General features: G+C 46.4%; 1 protein-coding gene across 6 annotated transcripts; it reads left to right on the top strand.

Moving 5' to 3' along the window:
- The first annotated feature begins 1,527 nt into the window (after positions 1-1,527).
- On the top strand, positions 1,528-12,468 carry FUS (FUS RNA binding protein). Of its 6 annotated transcripts, none has more exons than XM_025854051.2 (15): positions 1,528-1,645; positions 3,190-3,214; positions 3,307-3,461; positions 4,202-4,343; positions 4,567-4,757; positions 4,953-5,160; positions 6,774-6,808; positions 8,295-8,327; positions 9,427-9,530; positions 9,936-10,065; positions 10,580-10,681; positions 10,831-10,954; positions 11,288-11,388; positions 11,717-11,864; positions 12,112-12,468. In XM_025854051.2, the coding sequence occupies exons 1-15, from the start codon at positions 1,633-1,635 to the stop codon at positions 12,149-12,151; spliced, it is 1,551 nt and encodes a 516-aa protein (XP_025709836.1). In that variant the 5' UTR covers positions 1,528-1,632; the 3' UTR covers positions 12,152-12,468. The 6 variants fall into 6 exon arrangements, with proteins under 6 accessions (XP_025709836.1, XP_073744283.1, XP_025709838.1 ...); XM_073888182.1 differs by having other exon boundaries at positions 9,424-9,530; XM_025854053.2 differs by having other exon boundaries at positions 4,199-4,343; positions 4,567-4,733.
- The last annotated feature ends 2,258 nt before the right edge of the window (positions 12,469-14,726 follow it).

Below are 14,726 nucleotides of genomic sequence, written 5' to 3'. Positions count from 1 at the left end.
AGGTCAAAGGTAATTTGAGAAGGAAAATCTGCATGGCAGGTGTAGCAGGAATAACGTCATTTGTCTTATTTAATACTTTAAAATTTCCTTCTCTAGGCCAGGCTGATTAGAACGCAAGTTGCAAGTTAAATTTGAATTTCACTTTTTGTCCTTGTTCTCACAGGGAATGAACAGGCTTCAGAACACTGCAAAGCGTTCATGTAACCAACAAAAACAGTGTTTTGCAGCCACACAGACCTGGACTGGAATCAGGTCAAACCCTCAGCCACTCTACAATCTGGATCGCACTTGGCCTTAGTCTCATGTTTCTTGTCTATAAAATGGAGATACCTTTACTTTCTTCACAAGATGGTGAAGGGAGAGCAATTATCCCTTTTTTTAAAGATTTTATTCATTTATTTGAGAGAGAGAGAGCACATGAGCAGGCACACAAACAGGGGAGAGGGGCAGAGGGAGAGGGAACCTCAAGCTGACTCTGGCTGAGTGAGGAGAAAATGCAGGGCTCTATCTCACCACCTGAGTGGAAACCAAGAGTCCAATGCTTCACCACTAAGCCACCCAGGTGCCCCTAAAGATTTTATTTTTGAGTAATCTCTACACCCAACATGGGGCTGGAACTCATAACCCCGACATCAAGTCACACGCTCCACTGACTGAGCCAGCCAGGCTCCCCTGATTGTACATTTTGAAACCACTTAAACTCTCTATAAATATCAGTCATTAGTGGATCTCCACACTGATTCCTTGGTAGGGCTTTAGGAAAATAAAAAGCTCTTTATCAGTAAAAGGAGTAAGGAGACCCCTAATCTAATCTCAACCCTCTCTGAGGTTCAGAGAGCCTGGGTTTTCCAGGCCCACCGCTAGTCAAAAGCAAAGCCGAGAGGGCTTGGTGGGCGATCAGTGCTGGACCAGATTAGGACCCAGGGGTCGGGGCTAAACTCCAGGTCTTCTTTTAGGTCAACCCTCACAATCCACAAATCCTGGTAGGGACCAAGGAAACGCAGCCCCGAAAGCCGACGAAGTGGAAACCGAGACGCGGGGTTTGTGCTGTCGGGGGAGGAACGTTCCAGCCAGAGAGGGAGGTTGGAGCCGGAGGGACCAAGAGTCTGGTGCAGTAGAAGGGCAGTGGAGCGCAGGGGCTTGCCATCCTGAGTGAAAGTGGGGCCCAGTGAAAGGGGCCAGCCAGAAGGATTTCGGTTCCCGCCCTGCGACTCCCGGCTTTGACTAGAGTTGCGTCCGCAGACGCCCTGGGCCCCTCGCTCCGCCCCCAGAGGGTAATCAGACTGTACCATACCTTTATAGCGGTGGAGGTGAATCGTGGGCTAGTCCTGCAGGGCGAGTCAGAGTGCTTTGCCAAAAAAAAATAGGATTACACATGTTACTTAGAAGGTTATTAGTTAATATGCTTCCCCTCTGTGTGTTAAGATCCTCTATAATCCCTGAAGAGTTGTAGGAGTCCGGCCATGCTCCCCCCCTCTCCTTTCCACATTTGGTGCGTTCCTCCGCGGTGCGTAGGCGGGGAGGCGTACATAAACCTCGACGCAGGAGGCGGGGCTGCTCAGTCCTCGAGGCGTCGGTGCTCCGTGGTGTTGGAATCTTGTTGCTTGTCGGCCTGTGCGCGCGTGCGCGGACATGGCCTCAAACGGTATGTAAGGGCGCGAGGCGGCGTTGGCGTGCCGGCCTGGGGCTTCGCTCCCTCCCAGCTGGGCTTTTGTTTTTCGGTGGGAGCTGGGCGGCGATCGCGTGTAGGGTCTTCTCGCACCACTGTGGCGGGAAGCAGCGAGAGGGGTGGAAGGAGGGAGGCGCATGTCGCCATTTTGTTTCGCTCCTCTGGCGCCTTTCGCCGGGTAGGGGGATCTTGCCTTCGCAGTCCCTTTACTTGAGATGAGATTTAAGAGGGACGCTTCTTGGTGATTTGAAACGTGAGACACAGATGGAAATGCTCGATCCCGAAGGCTTTTTTTCCCCTCGTTCCTGGCCGCGAGCTCGGGCCCGCTTTGTCGCAGTGCTGCATCCGGGCACTCGGTGCGCGCACGCGCTCTGTTGGCCCCTCCCCCCTTTCTCGCGGCGCGAACCCCCTCCCGCCTTGTGTTAGCCCTGTTTTTTGTCGCGATACCCTCCGCTGGAGACTCCGCTGCGCGCGTCCGGTGTGGGCCTCGCCCCCGGGGTCCCTTGGGAAGGGGCGGGACAGCCTGGTTCCCGCCTCGGTTGCCACGCGGCCGGGGGCGGAGGCTCGGGATCGGGGCCGTGCGCCCGCTTAACGGTTTGGGGGAGGCCCTAAGGGGTCGTCTAACGGACTTGGGACCGGGCCCGAGGGTTTTCCCGCCTAAATTTCCGCTTTCTGAGGTGGGAACCGAAAGGATCGGCCACCCGAGGCCACACCCTCTCCCGGTCCTTTGCCCTTTTCCTGCGGGGGAAGCGCCTCGTTTCCTGTACTGAGGAGATGAGTTGATCTGACTGGTGCTCCTTCAGTGGGGCGATGTAAAAGCGCTTTCGCTATCTTTGTTTTGCCAACACTCCCCACAGCCTCGGGGAAGGCAAGGTAGATGAGAAAACGGAATCATTTAGAGCCACGGGGCTCGGGACTTGAGTACCAGTTGATTGGCCTCCCAAGGCGAACTCTCTGATGATCCCTGTCATTTGGGTTCAGAGAGTTCTCTTGGTTACCTGGCTTTGCACTAAAAGCCCATTTTGCCATTCTCCAAGATGGGGCAAGGGGTGAAGAATGCCCTCATTTGAGACGCACCTGTTCTTCGGGCCTTGGTTGAGAGAGTGGGGGCCACATCCCCATCATTGCTGCCTCCAGTTTGCATTAAAATGTCCCACTTAAGTAAGTTTGTGACTTTAGCTTGACTGTTGGTGATACCTTTCTACAGAGTGGGTAAATGTGTAGATTGGTGCAGTTCCTGACATCAGTTGAATTTGCAGAAAATGTAGTTTTTCCACCAAGATTCCAGTGTTTTTTTCCAATAGTAAAAATCGGGTGTTTGTAGGAGTTCGGTTTTTATTTCACTGTAAGAAAACTCGATTGTGACTTGCCAGCTTGTCCTTCCTCTCACAAGGGAATTTTTGCCTTTGTTGCAACATAGTTGATATTATCTGGAGGCCCCAGGGCCTGAGTTAAGAAATTTAATTCTATTCTACTCTCAGGGATGACTGAAGGTAATGTAATTGTATTTTCTTTTGCAGACTATACCCAACAAGCAACCCAAAGGTGAGTTGTCATTTCATGGCTTCTAGTTTGTAGAGTGGTAAGGGGTGGCTAAGGTATCTTTTCCTGATTGCACTGTTTTTTTTTTTTCCCAGCTATGGGGCCTACCCCACCCAGCCTGGGCAGGGCTATTCCCAGCAGAGCAGTCAGCCCTATGGACAGCAGAGTTACAGTGGTTATGGCCAGTCAGCAGACACTTCAGGCTATGGCCAGAGCAGCTATGGTTCTTCTTACGGACAGACCCAGAACAGTGAGTCTCTTTTACTGGGTTACCCCGCCTCTTCCTGCTCTTTTTGAATGTAGCTTTTCTTAATCTTAAACAGTGGTGAAATGTTGAAACAGGCTTTTCCTTTAATTAGTCTGTAATCCTTAAAACTTTGTGGAGTGTGAATCTTTTCAAACAAATACTTAATTGGCTTGTAATTCTGGTTCTTTTTATTTTTGACTTTCTGTCTTTCTGTTCATGCTCTCCTTTTCTCCATTTCCCCTCAGCATGACAATGAAATGTGGGGGGGAGTGTTCCGTAAAGGGCGAGTTTTAGACTTCTCATACAGGGAGGGGATAATTTGCTTTAAGATGTTTGTGTATATCATGATGATACACAAGGGGTGGAATTTGCCCTGAGATCCTGATATGTAAATAATGTGGGTTGTCTTACTTGTATTACACATCTGTGAGCAGGTTAAAATGCTGTTAATGAACAAGACTCTCCTGGGTTATGAGTTACGATTCGTAGTAGTCCTGGAGACTGGCTTTGGGATAGGTGGGATGAGACTGGCACTCCGAAGTTGGTAGAAGTTAGATTATTAGCCTTAGGCTGGAAGGGGAAGGGCATCTTTGACCAAGATTTAAAAGATTTCCAAGCAGCTTTGACTTTTGAAGTACGGGTAGCATTAGGTAGCACATAATGTTTTCTTCAACCTGTTTTCTGCCTTTTTTTTTTTTTTTTTTTCATAGTCTTTGGGATTTCTTTTCTTTTCTTTCTAGCAGGCTATGGCACTCAGTCAGGTCCCCAGGGATATGGCTCAACCGGTGGCTATGGCAGTAGCCAGAGTTCTCAGTCATCTTATGGGCAACAGTCCTCTTATCCTGGCTATGGCCAGCAGCCAGCTCCTAGCAGCACTTCGGGAAGGTAAGGAGTTTTGGGCGGGGGAGGCCTGGAATATGGTTAGGGCTGAAATTTGATAAGGAATGATGTGCTCAGCAACAGGAGCAATTAGGAGTAATGGTGGAGGGAGGGGGGAGGAGTCTTTGAAATGGGGGTTGGGTACAGAGAATGGAATGTGCCAAACACGAAGTTTTAGACATGCTGGCATTATGATTCTGTTTTTTTTTTTTTTTTTCTTTTTCCTTAGTTACGGTAGTGGTTCTCAGAGCAGCGGCTACGGGCAGCCCCAGAGTGGGGGCTATGGCCAGCAGTCTACCTATAGTGGACAGCAGCCAGGCTATGGACAGCAGCAAAGCTCCTATAATCCCCCTCAAGGCTATGGACAGCAGAACCAGTACAACAGTAGCAGTGGAGGTGGTGGCGGAGGGGGTGGTGGAGGTGAGGGGTCTTCAGCTTTGTCTCATCCCTATTTTCTGTAGAGGTTTATATACACTGCTTGGCCTCTTGCCCTAAAAGGTTCTTAAAAATTTTGCTTTCTTGTTTCTTAGCTGTCTTTATTTTCATTGTCTTTTATCTTTTGGCACTGTTTAATGCCGTGTGCGTTTTTTCTTTAAAAAATTCCTTCTCTTACAGGTAACTATGGCCAAGATCAGTCCTCCATGAGTGGTGGTGGCGGCGGTTATGGCAATCAGGACCAGAGTGGTGGAGGCGGTGGCTACGGGGGAGGCCAGCAGGACCGTGGGGGCCGCGGCCGGGGCGGTGGCGGTGGTTACAACCGCAGCAGCGGTGGCTATGAACCCAGAGGTCGTGGAGGTGGCCGTGGAGGCAGAGGCGGCATGGGGTAGGTGTTCTTGTGAGCTAGGGAGTAATATCAGTGGGGAGTGTGGAGGGTTGCATGAATCTCTCTTGAAGCTCAGTTTCTTAGTGCATGGTTAGTTCTAGGAGGGCTTGGAGTTGGGGGTATTGATGATTTCTTTGTACATCCCTATTTTTTTTTTTTGTGAGAATTTGGGAGCCTGAACTCTCACCCACACCTCTATTGACCTCTGAATAGAGATTTGAGTACTGGCACTTGTATTTCCAAAGAAAAAGGAAAAAAATACATAGGTGTATATGGATTGGGAGTCATTGATATCCTAGGCAAGAAACGTGGAAGTAAAGTTTTCTTTCTGTGCAAGGAAAACCGATGATCCCACTCCTGGTAATAGGGAAACTTGTTACATGTCTTCCCATGTGTCCTCTAAAGGAGTTGTTAATGCTTAACCTGATGACTTCAGCTTCCAGGAGTTGGCTACTCTTCCCGTATTCTGTAGTCATTTGAATCCATGAGCTTGATTTGCAGTAATTTGACTGGCAGTAATGATTTTGTGTGTGACTTGGTTTATGGGGCTGTCTGAAGTGTGCAGACCTTTTGGACAAAATATGCTTGACAGTGGTATCCGATCTATTTGCTCCACTGTCCCCCTCCCCTGGTTACTTGTCCAGCTGGACCTTCTCTTTCTTCCCCTTCCCGCTGTAGTTGATTTGAAGTAAAACCTTAGATTTGATGTTAAAGCATTGGTCAAATCTGTTGGTAAATACGATTTGAAGGACCCTCCTCTGTCTCCCTTTGAAAAGGGGAGGAATGTCAGTGTGTTACTCCTTTTTTGGAAAAAGTAGGTTTTTTAAATGAGAGTTTGTGTATGGTAAGTATTCAGAGGTGGGTGGGGGCAATCTCAAAAACTGCACAAAAATAAGGAAAACTCTGTTGTGTGCGTGTGTTTAATGCAAAACTTTAAAAAGAAAAACAACTGTTATGTGACTGTTAACTTGCTCTGCATTTTATGTGCCACAGGTATGAAAGGTGACATTGCAAAATACTCCGCTCTTCTCGCAGTGTAGAAGGGGTGACCCCGGGGGTGGGGGGAGATCAAAAACAGCTCAGTAGTTAGGATAGGGCTTAGCTAAGTTTGTCTTGCTTTAAGGGGAAATTGCCTTTGGTTTTGACTTTTTATGGAATGGGGTTGGGTCTGCTTGCTGCTTTCAAAGCAAAAATCACAAAAGTGTGTTCAGGGCTACCCCAGCCTGGTGTGAAATGTCTTCTGGGTGAATTGGGGGTAGGGTTTTTAAACCAACTACTGGGTTGTCAACCACTCGCAACAAGAGGAAAAAACACCTGCTACATCGGAAGAACGACCAAGGAAAATGGGTCATTTTTTTTTCCAGAGGAAATAGATATATAACCTCTTAAAAGCAAAATCCTTAAAAACTGTGTCTGAGAAATTGCACACGTGTGTGTGACACGCTCAAAGGTCAGACAAGGGGTGGTCAGGAAGGGGAATGTATTTTAGTAGTCACTTGTATCTTTTTCCCAAAACACCTACCCATGTTTGGGGAATGTTAAACAAAATCAAAAAACGCCCTTTTGTAGCCGTTGGAAGCTTCATGTCCTTTCTTCTAACTTGTCTTCTCCAGCGGAAGTGACCGTGGTGGCTTCAATAAATTTGGTGGTAAGTGAACAGAGTTTCCAAAATTCCCAACTCCCAGCAATGCTTTGTCTGATTGTTCATTTGCAGATGTCTTAGCGTGTTTTAAGTGTCAAAGGTTTTGAAGTGTCCAGAACCACCTCCAGAAAGGGGTGGGGTAGAATTCCACCTGCTGCCAGATGTGTGCTAACCTGGAGGCAGGCGGGGTAAGACTCAGCAGTCGTCTGGTGCCAAATTGGTTTGACCCAGGTTAATAAGAGGAGTTTAGTAGGCCTCTGACAGGAGTGTTGCCACCCCTGGCACTTAGTGACCCACCATTATGAGAAACTGGAGAGTGTGTGCTGGAACACGTGGTGCCAACTTGGCTTTAGGATCCTTTTGATCACTGTGTCCAAGGCTAGTGTGTGTGTGTGTGTGTGTGTGTGTAAGTAACAATCTCCAAATGTTTTAATTCTGGAAGGGGGATGTGAAATGCTGCCCTGCCCTGAGGATGGTGAAGTTGGTATATATTTATATATTAAATGCTGAATGGTGTCAATGCAATTCTACGTCTATGTACTTAAACTCAACTCAGATGGGCAAATAGAAACTAGCTCTGGGAAGGAAGGTGTGGACTACTACAAGAAAGGTTGGGAGCATGTGTGGCTCATGGGAAATAACCAGGTCTTAACAGCACAAACAATTCATGGAAAAATGGCAAATTTGAGAAGTCTCCCAGTAAGCTGGAACTTTTCTGGTTTGGTTAACTAACAAAAAGGTTTCTTGATTTGTCTCAACATTTAAAGCCAAAGGCTCGGGTTCATGATTTAGGTGTCATTGAGTGTGGGTACAACATATATGGTGAATTCAGATAAACTTTGGTCAAAGATGGTCTCTGGAAAAAAAATAGAGGCTACATCATGGAAATAAGATTTCTGGTCTGTTCCCTGGGACATGCTTTAAAAATAACAATAGTTATTATGTATGTTTTTTTATTTTTATGTGGTTGGGGAATCAACATGGTTTTAAGAATGGTTTGTAAAGATGAAATTAAAAATTGTTCCACAAGGGATAAGTGTCTTTGGTGTTAAAGTTTGGAGAAACTGGATGGATGCATATCACATTGCTGGTGGTGAGCCCATTTCTCTCTGGGGTGAGAGAATAGGGCCAAGCGATGAGTTGGTTTTGTTAACTGCAATGGGTCTCCCTCCTGACCCCCCCCAGTCTGTGCTGAGGACATTTCCCAGCCTGAGCTGGGGGCGGCAGAATTTTCTGAAGTGTGGAGTTGTCCCTGTGGGGACTCAAGTTACATACAGATCTTAAGAAAAGGGGCCTGTGTCTTCCCCCAGCCCTGTCTAGGATTTTCTCTGGGCAGGCAACCCAGGACAGGGTTTGGATGAGGCTGTGAGCACTTACCTGATAATTTTGCAAGAGTTTGGATTGGTGTTAAATTTTTTCCTTGTTTGTCTCTCCGTGTTGACTAACAGCTTCTTTTTCCTTGTTTGTTTTTTTTTTTTTCATGTCACTTAAGGCCCTCGGGACCAGGGATCACGTCATGACTCTGGTGAGTCCACAGCTGGCATGAAAGAATGGCTAATGTGGTATTGGGATTTTTCTTGGCTGTTCTTTGACACTTCAGGGATCTGAAAGAGTAGGGGTAGAGGGACGCCTGGGTGGCTCAGTTGTTAAAGGTCTGCCTTCTGCTCAGGTCATGATTCCAGGTCCTGGGGTCAGCCCTGCATTGAGCTCCCTGCTCCGGGGGAAGCCTGCTTCTCTCCCCGTTTTTGCATCTGTGCGCGCCCGCGCTCTCTCTGTCAAATAAACAGATATGGTCTTTAAAAACAAAAAAGAAGAGGGGCACCTGGGTGGCTCAGTTGGTTAAGCATCTGCCTTTGGCTCAGGTCATGATCCTGGGGTCCTGGGATGGAGCCCAGCATCAAGCTGTCTGCTCAGCGGGGAGTCTGCTTCTTCCTTGCCTTCTGTGTGCTGCCTCCCTTGGCTTGTGCTCTTTCTCTGTCAGAGTAATAAATAAAATCTTAAAAAAAAAAAAAAAGAGCAAGGGTAGAGAAGAAGGAAAATGAAGGGAAGGGGGTTTAGGTGTAGTTATAATTAGCAGTGATCTGTAAATGAATCTCTTCAATGGTTTCTTTCCCCAGCAACTTAGTAGGTCTGGGAGCATTCTGATAAGCTGCATTTCTAACAAGTCCTAGGAGCTGGTGATATATTTCTTTGTAGACATGTTCTGGTACTGCTGATTTAAAGCAGTGGATTTTAACAACGGGGATCGTGACCAAATTAGTAACGCAAGAGACCCATAAAGGGAAGGATTTAGTCTCTCTTGGTTGTGTGTTGGGTTTTAGTGTAGAAAAGGTTTTTTACCTTGGGTCTTCAGTTGGGAAAATTGACACACACTGGTGTACTTACTATGTGATCTTAGGCAATGAACTCCTGAGCCCTGGTTTCTTTTGGATAGTAACACATTCCAAAGGATAGTTGTAAAACTAAATTTAAATTTGTGAAATGGCTAGCATACAGGCACTCAAATAATAGAAGGGAGATGGATTTCTTTCATTTGACCTTAAATCAAATTGGTTTCTTATCCAGTATTGTTTTTACCTTTGCTGGTTTTCTTCAAATTCACTTTGTTGTTGTTGTTCAAGCAGAACAGGATAATTCAGACAACAACACCATCTTCGTGCAAGGCTTGGGCGAAAATGTTACAATTGAGTCTGTGGCTGATTACTTCAAGCAGATTGGTATCATTAAGGTACTGTGGAACATGGTGTTTTCTTTTGTGTCAGTGCTGCAGGCTTTTGGATTTCATACATTAGTAAAAATAAAATGGTCAGCTTAATCTGTTGAGGAAAGAACATTACATGTTGCTATTTTCTAAAGGAAAGCACATCTTCACACAGAAAGGCACAGTTGATAAAGAAGGGAGTGTCCTAAGCTTTTGAATTTGAGTTTTATATTTGGTTTTATTGGTCAACATTGAAGTGAGAGATCATTGTAATGACTTTAATTCAAGTTATACGTGAGATATAGGAAACAGTAACTGGGAGGAGAGGAGCTGAAATAAGGTTATGATAAACCTCAGGTTTTTGAGAAGGAAGGTGGAATGTGGGTAGTGCTATCTTGTAGGACTCATGTTATCTCATGTGGCTTTTTTCAGACAAATAAGAAAACAGGACAGCCCATGATTAATCTGTACACAGACAGGGAAACGGGCAAGCTGAAGGGAGAGGCAACAGTGTCGTTTGATGACCCACCTTCTGCTAAAGCAGCTATTGACTGGTTTGATGGTATGTATGGGGAGGGAGGCTGGTGTGGGGGTGGGTGGGATAGGGCAACTAGCCTTGGGAAACAGGTTACATTTTGAAGGTTCCTTTTACGTCTTCCAACAGTTTTTATTTGCTACTTTAGTGTATACACTTGACCATTTAACAACATGGGGGTTTAGGGCCGCCCAACCCCTGTGCAGTTACAAATCTGCATATAACTTGACTTCCCCAAAACTCAGTCATTCGCCTACTTTTGACTGGAAGCCTTATTGATGAGTCAATAAACATGTGTTTTGTATATTGAATGTTAAGACGTTTTTAAGAAAATTCATTTAACGTGCTGTGCTCTATTGAAAAAAATGTGCATGTAAGTTCTAGCCCATGTTCAAGGGTAAACTGTTGTCTTTGGCCTCTACGTCTTCTGTTTACAAACTTTTTCAGGAAGGTGTAGAGTCTTCTCTTGATTGTACCAAACTTGCTTTTGGATCCACAATTCTTAATAAAAGGTCTCTTTATATCTTTTTTATTGCATTAGGTAAAGAATTCTCTGGGAATCCCATCAAGGTCTCATTTGCTACTCGGCGAGCAGACTTCAATCGGGGTGGTGGCAATGGTCGTGGAGGCCGAGGGCGAGGAGGTGAGCAGCTACGTGCTGCTGCCGGTATAAAGAGGTGACGGGTAGAGTAAGGAGAGGGGGAGGGATGGTAAGGGCTTGTGTAGGAAAAGGTTAGGTTTAGGCTAAGCAAACTTGTAAGGGGAGCAGACCCATATTTCTGTCTTCCCTAGGACCCATGGGCCGTGGAGGCTATGGAGGTGGTGGCAGTGGTGGCGGTGGCCGGGGAGGATTCCCTAGCGGAGGAGGTGGTGGTGGCGGCCAGCAGCGAGCTGGTGACTGGAAGTGTCCTAATCCGTGAGTGAAACTTTTTTTCTTAGTCCTTTAAATGTGTGCCGTTTGGTACAGTGGCAGAGTTGGGAGGTTTTCTAGACGGATGGTCAAGGTCACACTGTGATGGGGACAGATTTGGCTGAGAGCTTACCTAAGTAAGGTGGTTACAGTGGGAAAGATACTTGACTGGGTTCAGTAATCTGTAGTTTTTGTTCCTGGTTCTGCTGAGAAGTCTCTTTTGCTTTTCTGAGGCCCCCGTTTCCTCACTGTTACCTTTAAGGTCACTGGAATCTTCTCCTACGTCTTGGTCTTGTTTACTCCCAGCCTTCCAAACTAATTTTCTTTCTTTTTTCTCAGTATATGTGAGAACATGAATTTTTCTTGGAGGAATGAATGCAACCAATGTAAGGCCCCTAAACCAGATGGCCCAGGAGGGGGACCGGGAGGCTCTCATATGGGTAAGAAGGGACAGAGCTGGTAATAAAGGAGTTGGGACCACAAAGCCCCCCCTTTTAATGTTTTGTTTATTTATTATAGGCAGGGGGTGGGGGAAGGAGGAAGGGGCAGGGACAAGCTGACTCCACGCTTGGTGTCCGTGATCAGTGTGGAGCTCGAAGCAGGGCTCCATCTCACAACCCTCCCCGACCTGACTGAAACCAAGAATCGGATGCTTTAACTGACTGAGCCACCCAGGTGCCCCAGAAAGCCCTTAACTTTAAGCAGGGAGGTTAGAGGGAAGGTAGGGATTTGGGGGGTATATGACCTATCCTATTTCTTCTGCCCTAGGGGGTAACTATGGAGATGATCGTCGTGGTGGCAGAGGAGGCTATGATCGGGGCGGCTACCGAGGCCGAGGCGGGGACCGTGGGGGCTTCCGAGGGGGCCGGGGTGGTGGGGACAGAGGTGGCTTTGGCCCTGGCAAGATGGACTCCAGGTAAGAGTCTTAAGATTGAAATACATTTTGAGGGCTTGATTGGAAACCTGAGATTATAACCATAGTGTGGGGTATGGAAGGAGGGGTGGGAGGATTATCTTGGAGAACGAATCTGTAGATCCACATTTACATTCTATCCTTATGAAGACGAGACCTTTCCTGGGGTTGGGTTAGCAGGGGAAGATTTTGGGGGTTGGGTGGGTGGAGAGGTTGGCAACTCAGACCTAATAGATACTCTCTTTTGCAGGGGTGAGCACAGACAGGATCGCAGGGAGAGGCCGTATTAGCTTGGCTCCTGAGGTTCTGCAACAGCTTTTCTTCTTGTACCCAGTGTTACCCTCATTATTTTGTAACCTTTCAACTCCTGATCACCCACGGGTTTTTTGTGTCGGACTATGTAATTGTAACCATACCTCTGGTTCCCATTAAAAACCATCGTTTTAGTTAAATTTTTTCCTCTTCCCCCTCTTCACTCCACTGGAGGATTAATATCTGGGTCAGGAATGTGGGGAGTTTTTTTCTTTCAGATCATCCTGCCTAGCAGGAACTGGAATAATTTGTTCCTGCTTAGCAGGAACTGGAATAAAGTGTTTGATACTTGGTCCAGGGGAGAAAAAGTCAAGTGGCATCTTTGAAAGTAGAGATTAAAACTTTTCTGTCATGGCAAAAATTGGATGTATGAATGGGGTAAGTGAAGAACATGTGGTGTCATGACTGTGGCCCCAAATATGTTCAACTATGTGCGAGTTTGTCTTTTACCACGTTTATTTACATGTTGGTCTTAGTTTTTTATTCTATCAGTTTTACCTTTAAGATTCTTGGCTCTTTTGACACCTCTCTAAGGGCGGGGCTCACATAAATTAGATTGGCTTTTGGGGCAGTTTTCAGATTGGCCAGCACACATAGCTAGCCAAAGCGGGTCTTTGGGACCTTTAGGAAGGAGTGTGTACCTATTTCATGGCAGAGGTTCTGTGGCCTCACTCACTCACTCACTTTACAGGCAGAAGATGGAATGCATGGGTTATTTGGCTCTCAGAATCAGAAAATGGTAGAGCCAAGATTGAGGCCTAGTCTTAGGACTTAATTTTCATTTCTTAGCATTTTCATTCTGAAATCATTGTTCTTAAGGGGGCAAACTTCTATCCCAAAACCTTCGTTTGCTTAGGTCTTACGAGGATGCGAAGTTTGAGGGAAGAGGGTTGGGAATGAATTGATGGTAAGAAGAGAAGGTTTGCTGGGAAAGGAAGGTAGAGGTAGCTCCTTCTATTTCAAGGTGAGTGCCCCTCCGCCCGTTTTCCTGAAGGTGGGCATGGGTCGATAGGTGCTATAAGGAGACAGTGTGTCACCTTCGTATCCTGCCTCGACTCAGGGCTGACATCTGGTATTTTGAGATTTTAGGCTGGAGCCTTAATTGGTGGTGGATGGCCCTCCATTTTCAAAGGAGGGTGTTGGGAGATAAAGGGTAAGGGCCACTGAGTTAAAATCTTAGTTATTTCCCCTCTACTTTACCAAATGTGTTTCCTGACCCCCAAAACTTTTTTTTCCTCCAGCTCTCAAGTCTGAGTTTAGAAGACTTGTTTTACCTGTCAATGAGTTGTTGAGCATGAATTTTAGTTAACACAGAACTAAAAATCAGAGCCAACAGCAAAAGTATTTTGCTGTCAGAAGCATAGCTTGTGGAGTTCCTGGGACGACTCTTTGGGAAGTGCTTTCCTCTGTTGAAAGTTGTCAAGTATGTTGAAGGGTGTTCTCTAGAGAAGGATGCTTCATCAAATCTAGTTGTGAGGCAGGGAAGGGATTGCCTTGTCAAAAGAAATCGTTGCTTTACTCTCCCTACTCTGGGGGGTGCTCAGTAACCAAGAATAGGTTGAGAATGGCTGAGGTTCTCCCAGGTAATCCTTTGGTTTGGCTATTGAGTTTGGTACGTGTGAGAAGCCTCTTCTAGAGCCTAAGGCTGTGGCAGTGGTGTGATCAAGCTGCCTTTATATTTCTTTGATCTGTTCGCTTAAGTGATTGGTTTAATAACCTGATCCATGTCTCTGAGAAGTTTGTTTCTGCTTCACGTAAGAGTTCCAGTGTTAGGGTTCAGTTCTGGCTCCTGGATCCCTTCTGCAAGGGGTGAAGGAGGTTGGAGCTCCTTGCGAGCTTGATGACTGACTTGGGACTTGTTAGTATTACAATCTTACATCCTTAAAAGGGCTTGGTGATGGCCTTGCTCTTTTTTTTTTTTTTTTTTTTTTAAGATTTTGAGAGCAGGAGAGCCAAGAGCATGAGCAGGGGGAGGGGCAGAGGGAGAGGGAGGCCAGCAGATTCCCCCAGAGTGGGGAATAGGGAAAGAAAAATAGGGTCCCAGGTGTCGGACTAGTGGGTGGATCCAGTTTGGGGGTTTTTCCAGGACAGTGGGTGAAGATGGAAATACCAGCAGCGGGAATTGGTTGGTTTGGTTCCGAGCAGCTTGTTCTGGTTGCAAGCGCATTGGTGAGAAAACATAAGAGACCCATGGGGTTTTGGAATTTGGACTCTCTCTGTTCTTTGCATTCCCTTGTAATAACCTGGCCAGCACCATGTTCCTGCTATTCCTGTCCAGTTTTTCCAGATTATTTCCTTCCTTTGAACCTTCAGTACTTAGCCTCTTTCCTCTTTATTATTTTAAAAGTTTTGTTTTATTTTTTTAATTTTTTTAAAGATTTTATTTATTTATTCATGAGAGAGAGAGTCTCGAAGCAGAGGGAGAAGCAGGCTCCCAAGGAGCAGGGAGCCCGATGCGGGACTCGATCCCAGGATCCTGGGATCATGACCTGAGCTGAAGGCAGACGCTTAACCATCTGAGTGACCCAGGTGCCCTAAAAGTTTTATTTTTAA

The sequence above is a fragment of the Callorhinus ursinus genome, unplaced genomic scaffold (assembly GCF_003265705.2).
Source record: "Callorhinus ursinus isolate GAN/ISIS: 27379988/994484 unplaced genomic scaffold, GSC_fseal_2.0 scaffold87, whole genome shotgun sequence".
Lineage (NCBI taxonomy): Eukaryota > Metazoa > Chordata > Mammalia > Carnivora > Otariidae > Callorhinus > Callorhinus ursinus.
Note: the sequence above shows the minus strand (reverse complement) of the source record. Positions and strands in the feature narration are given on the sequence as shown.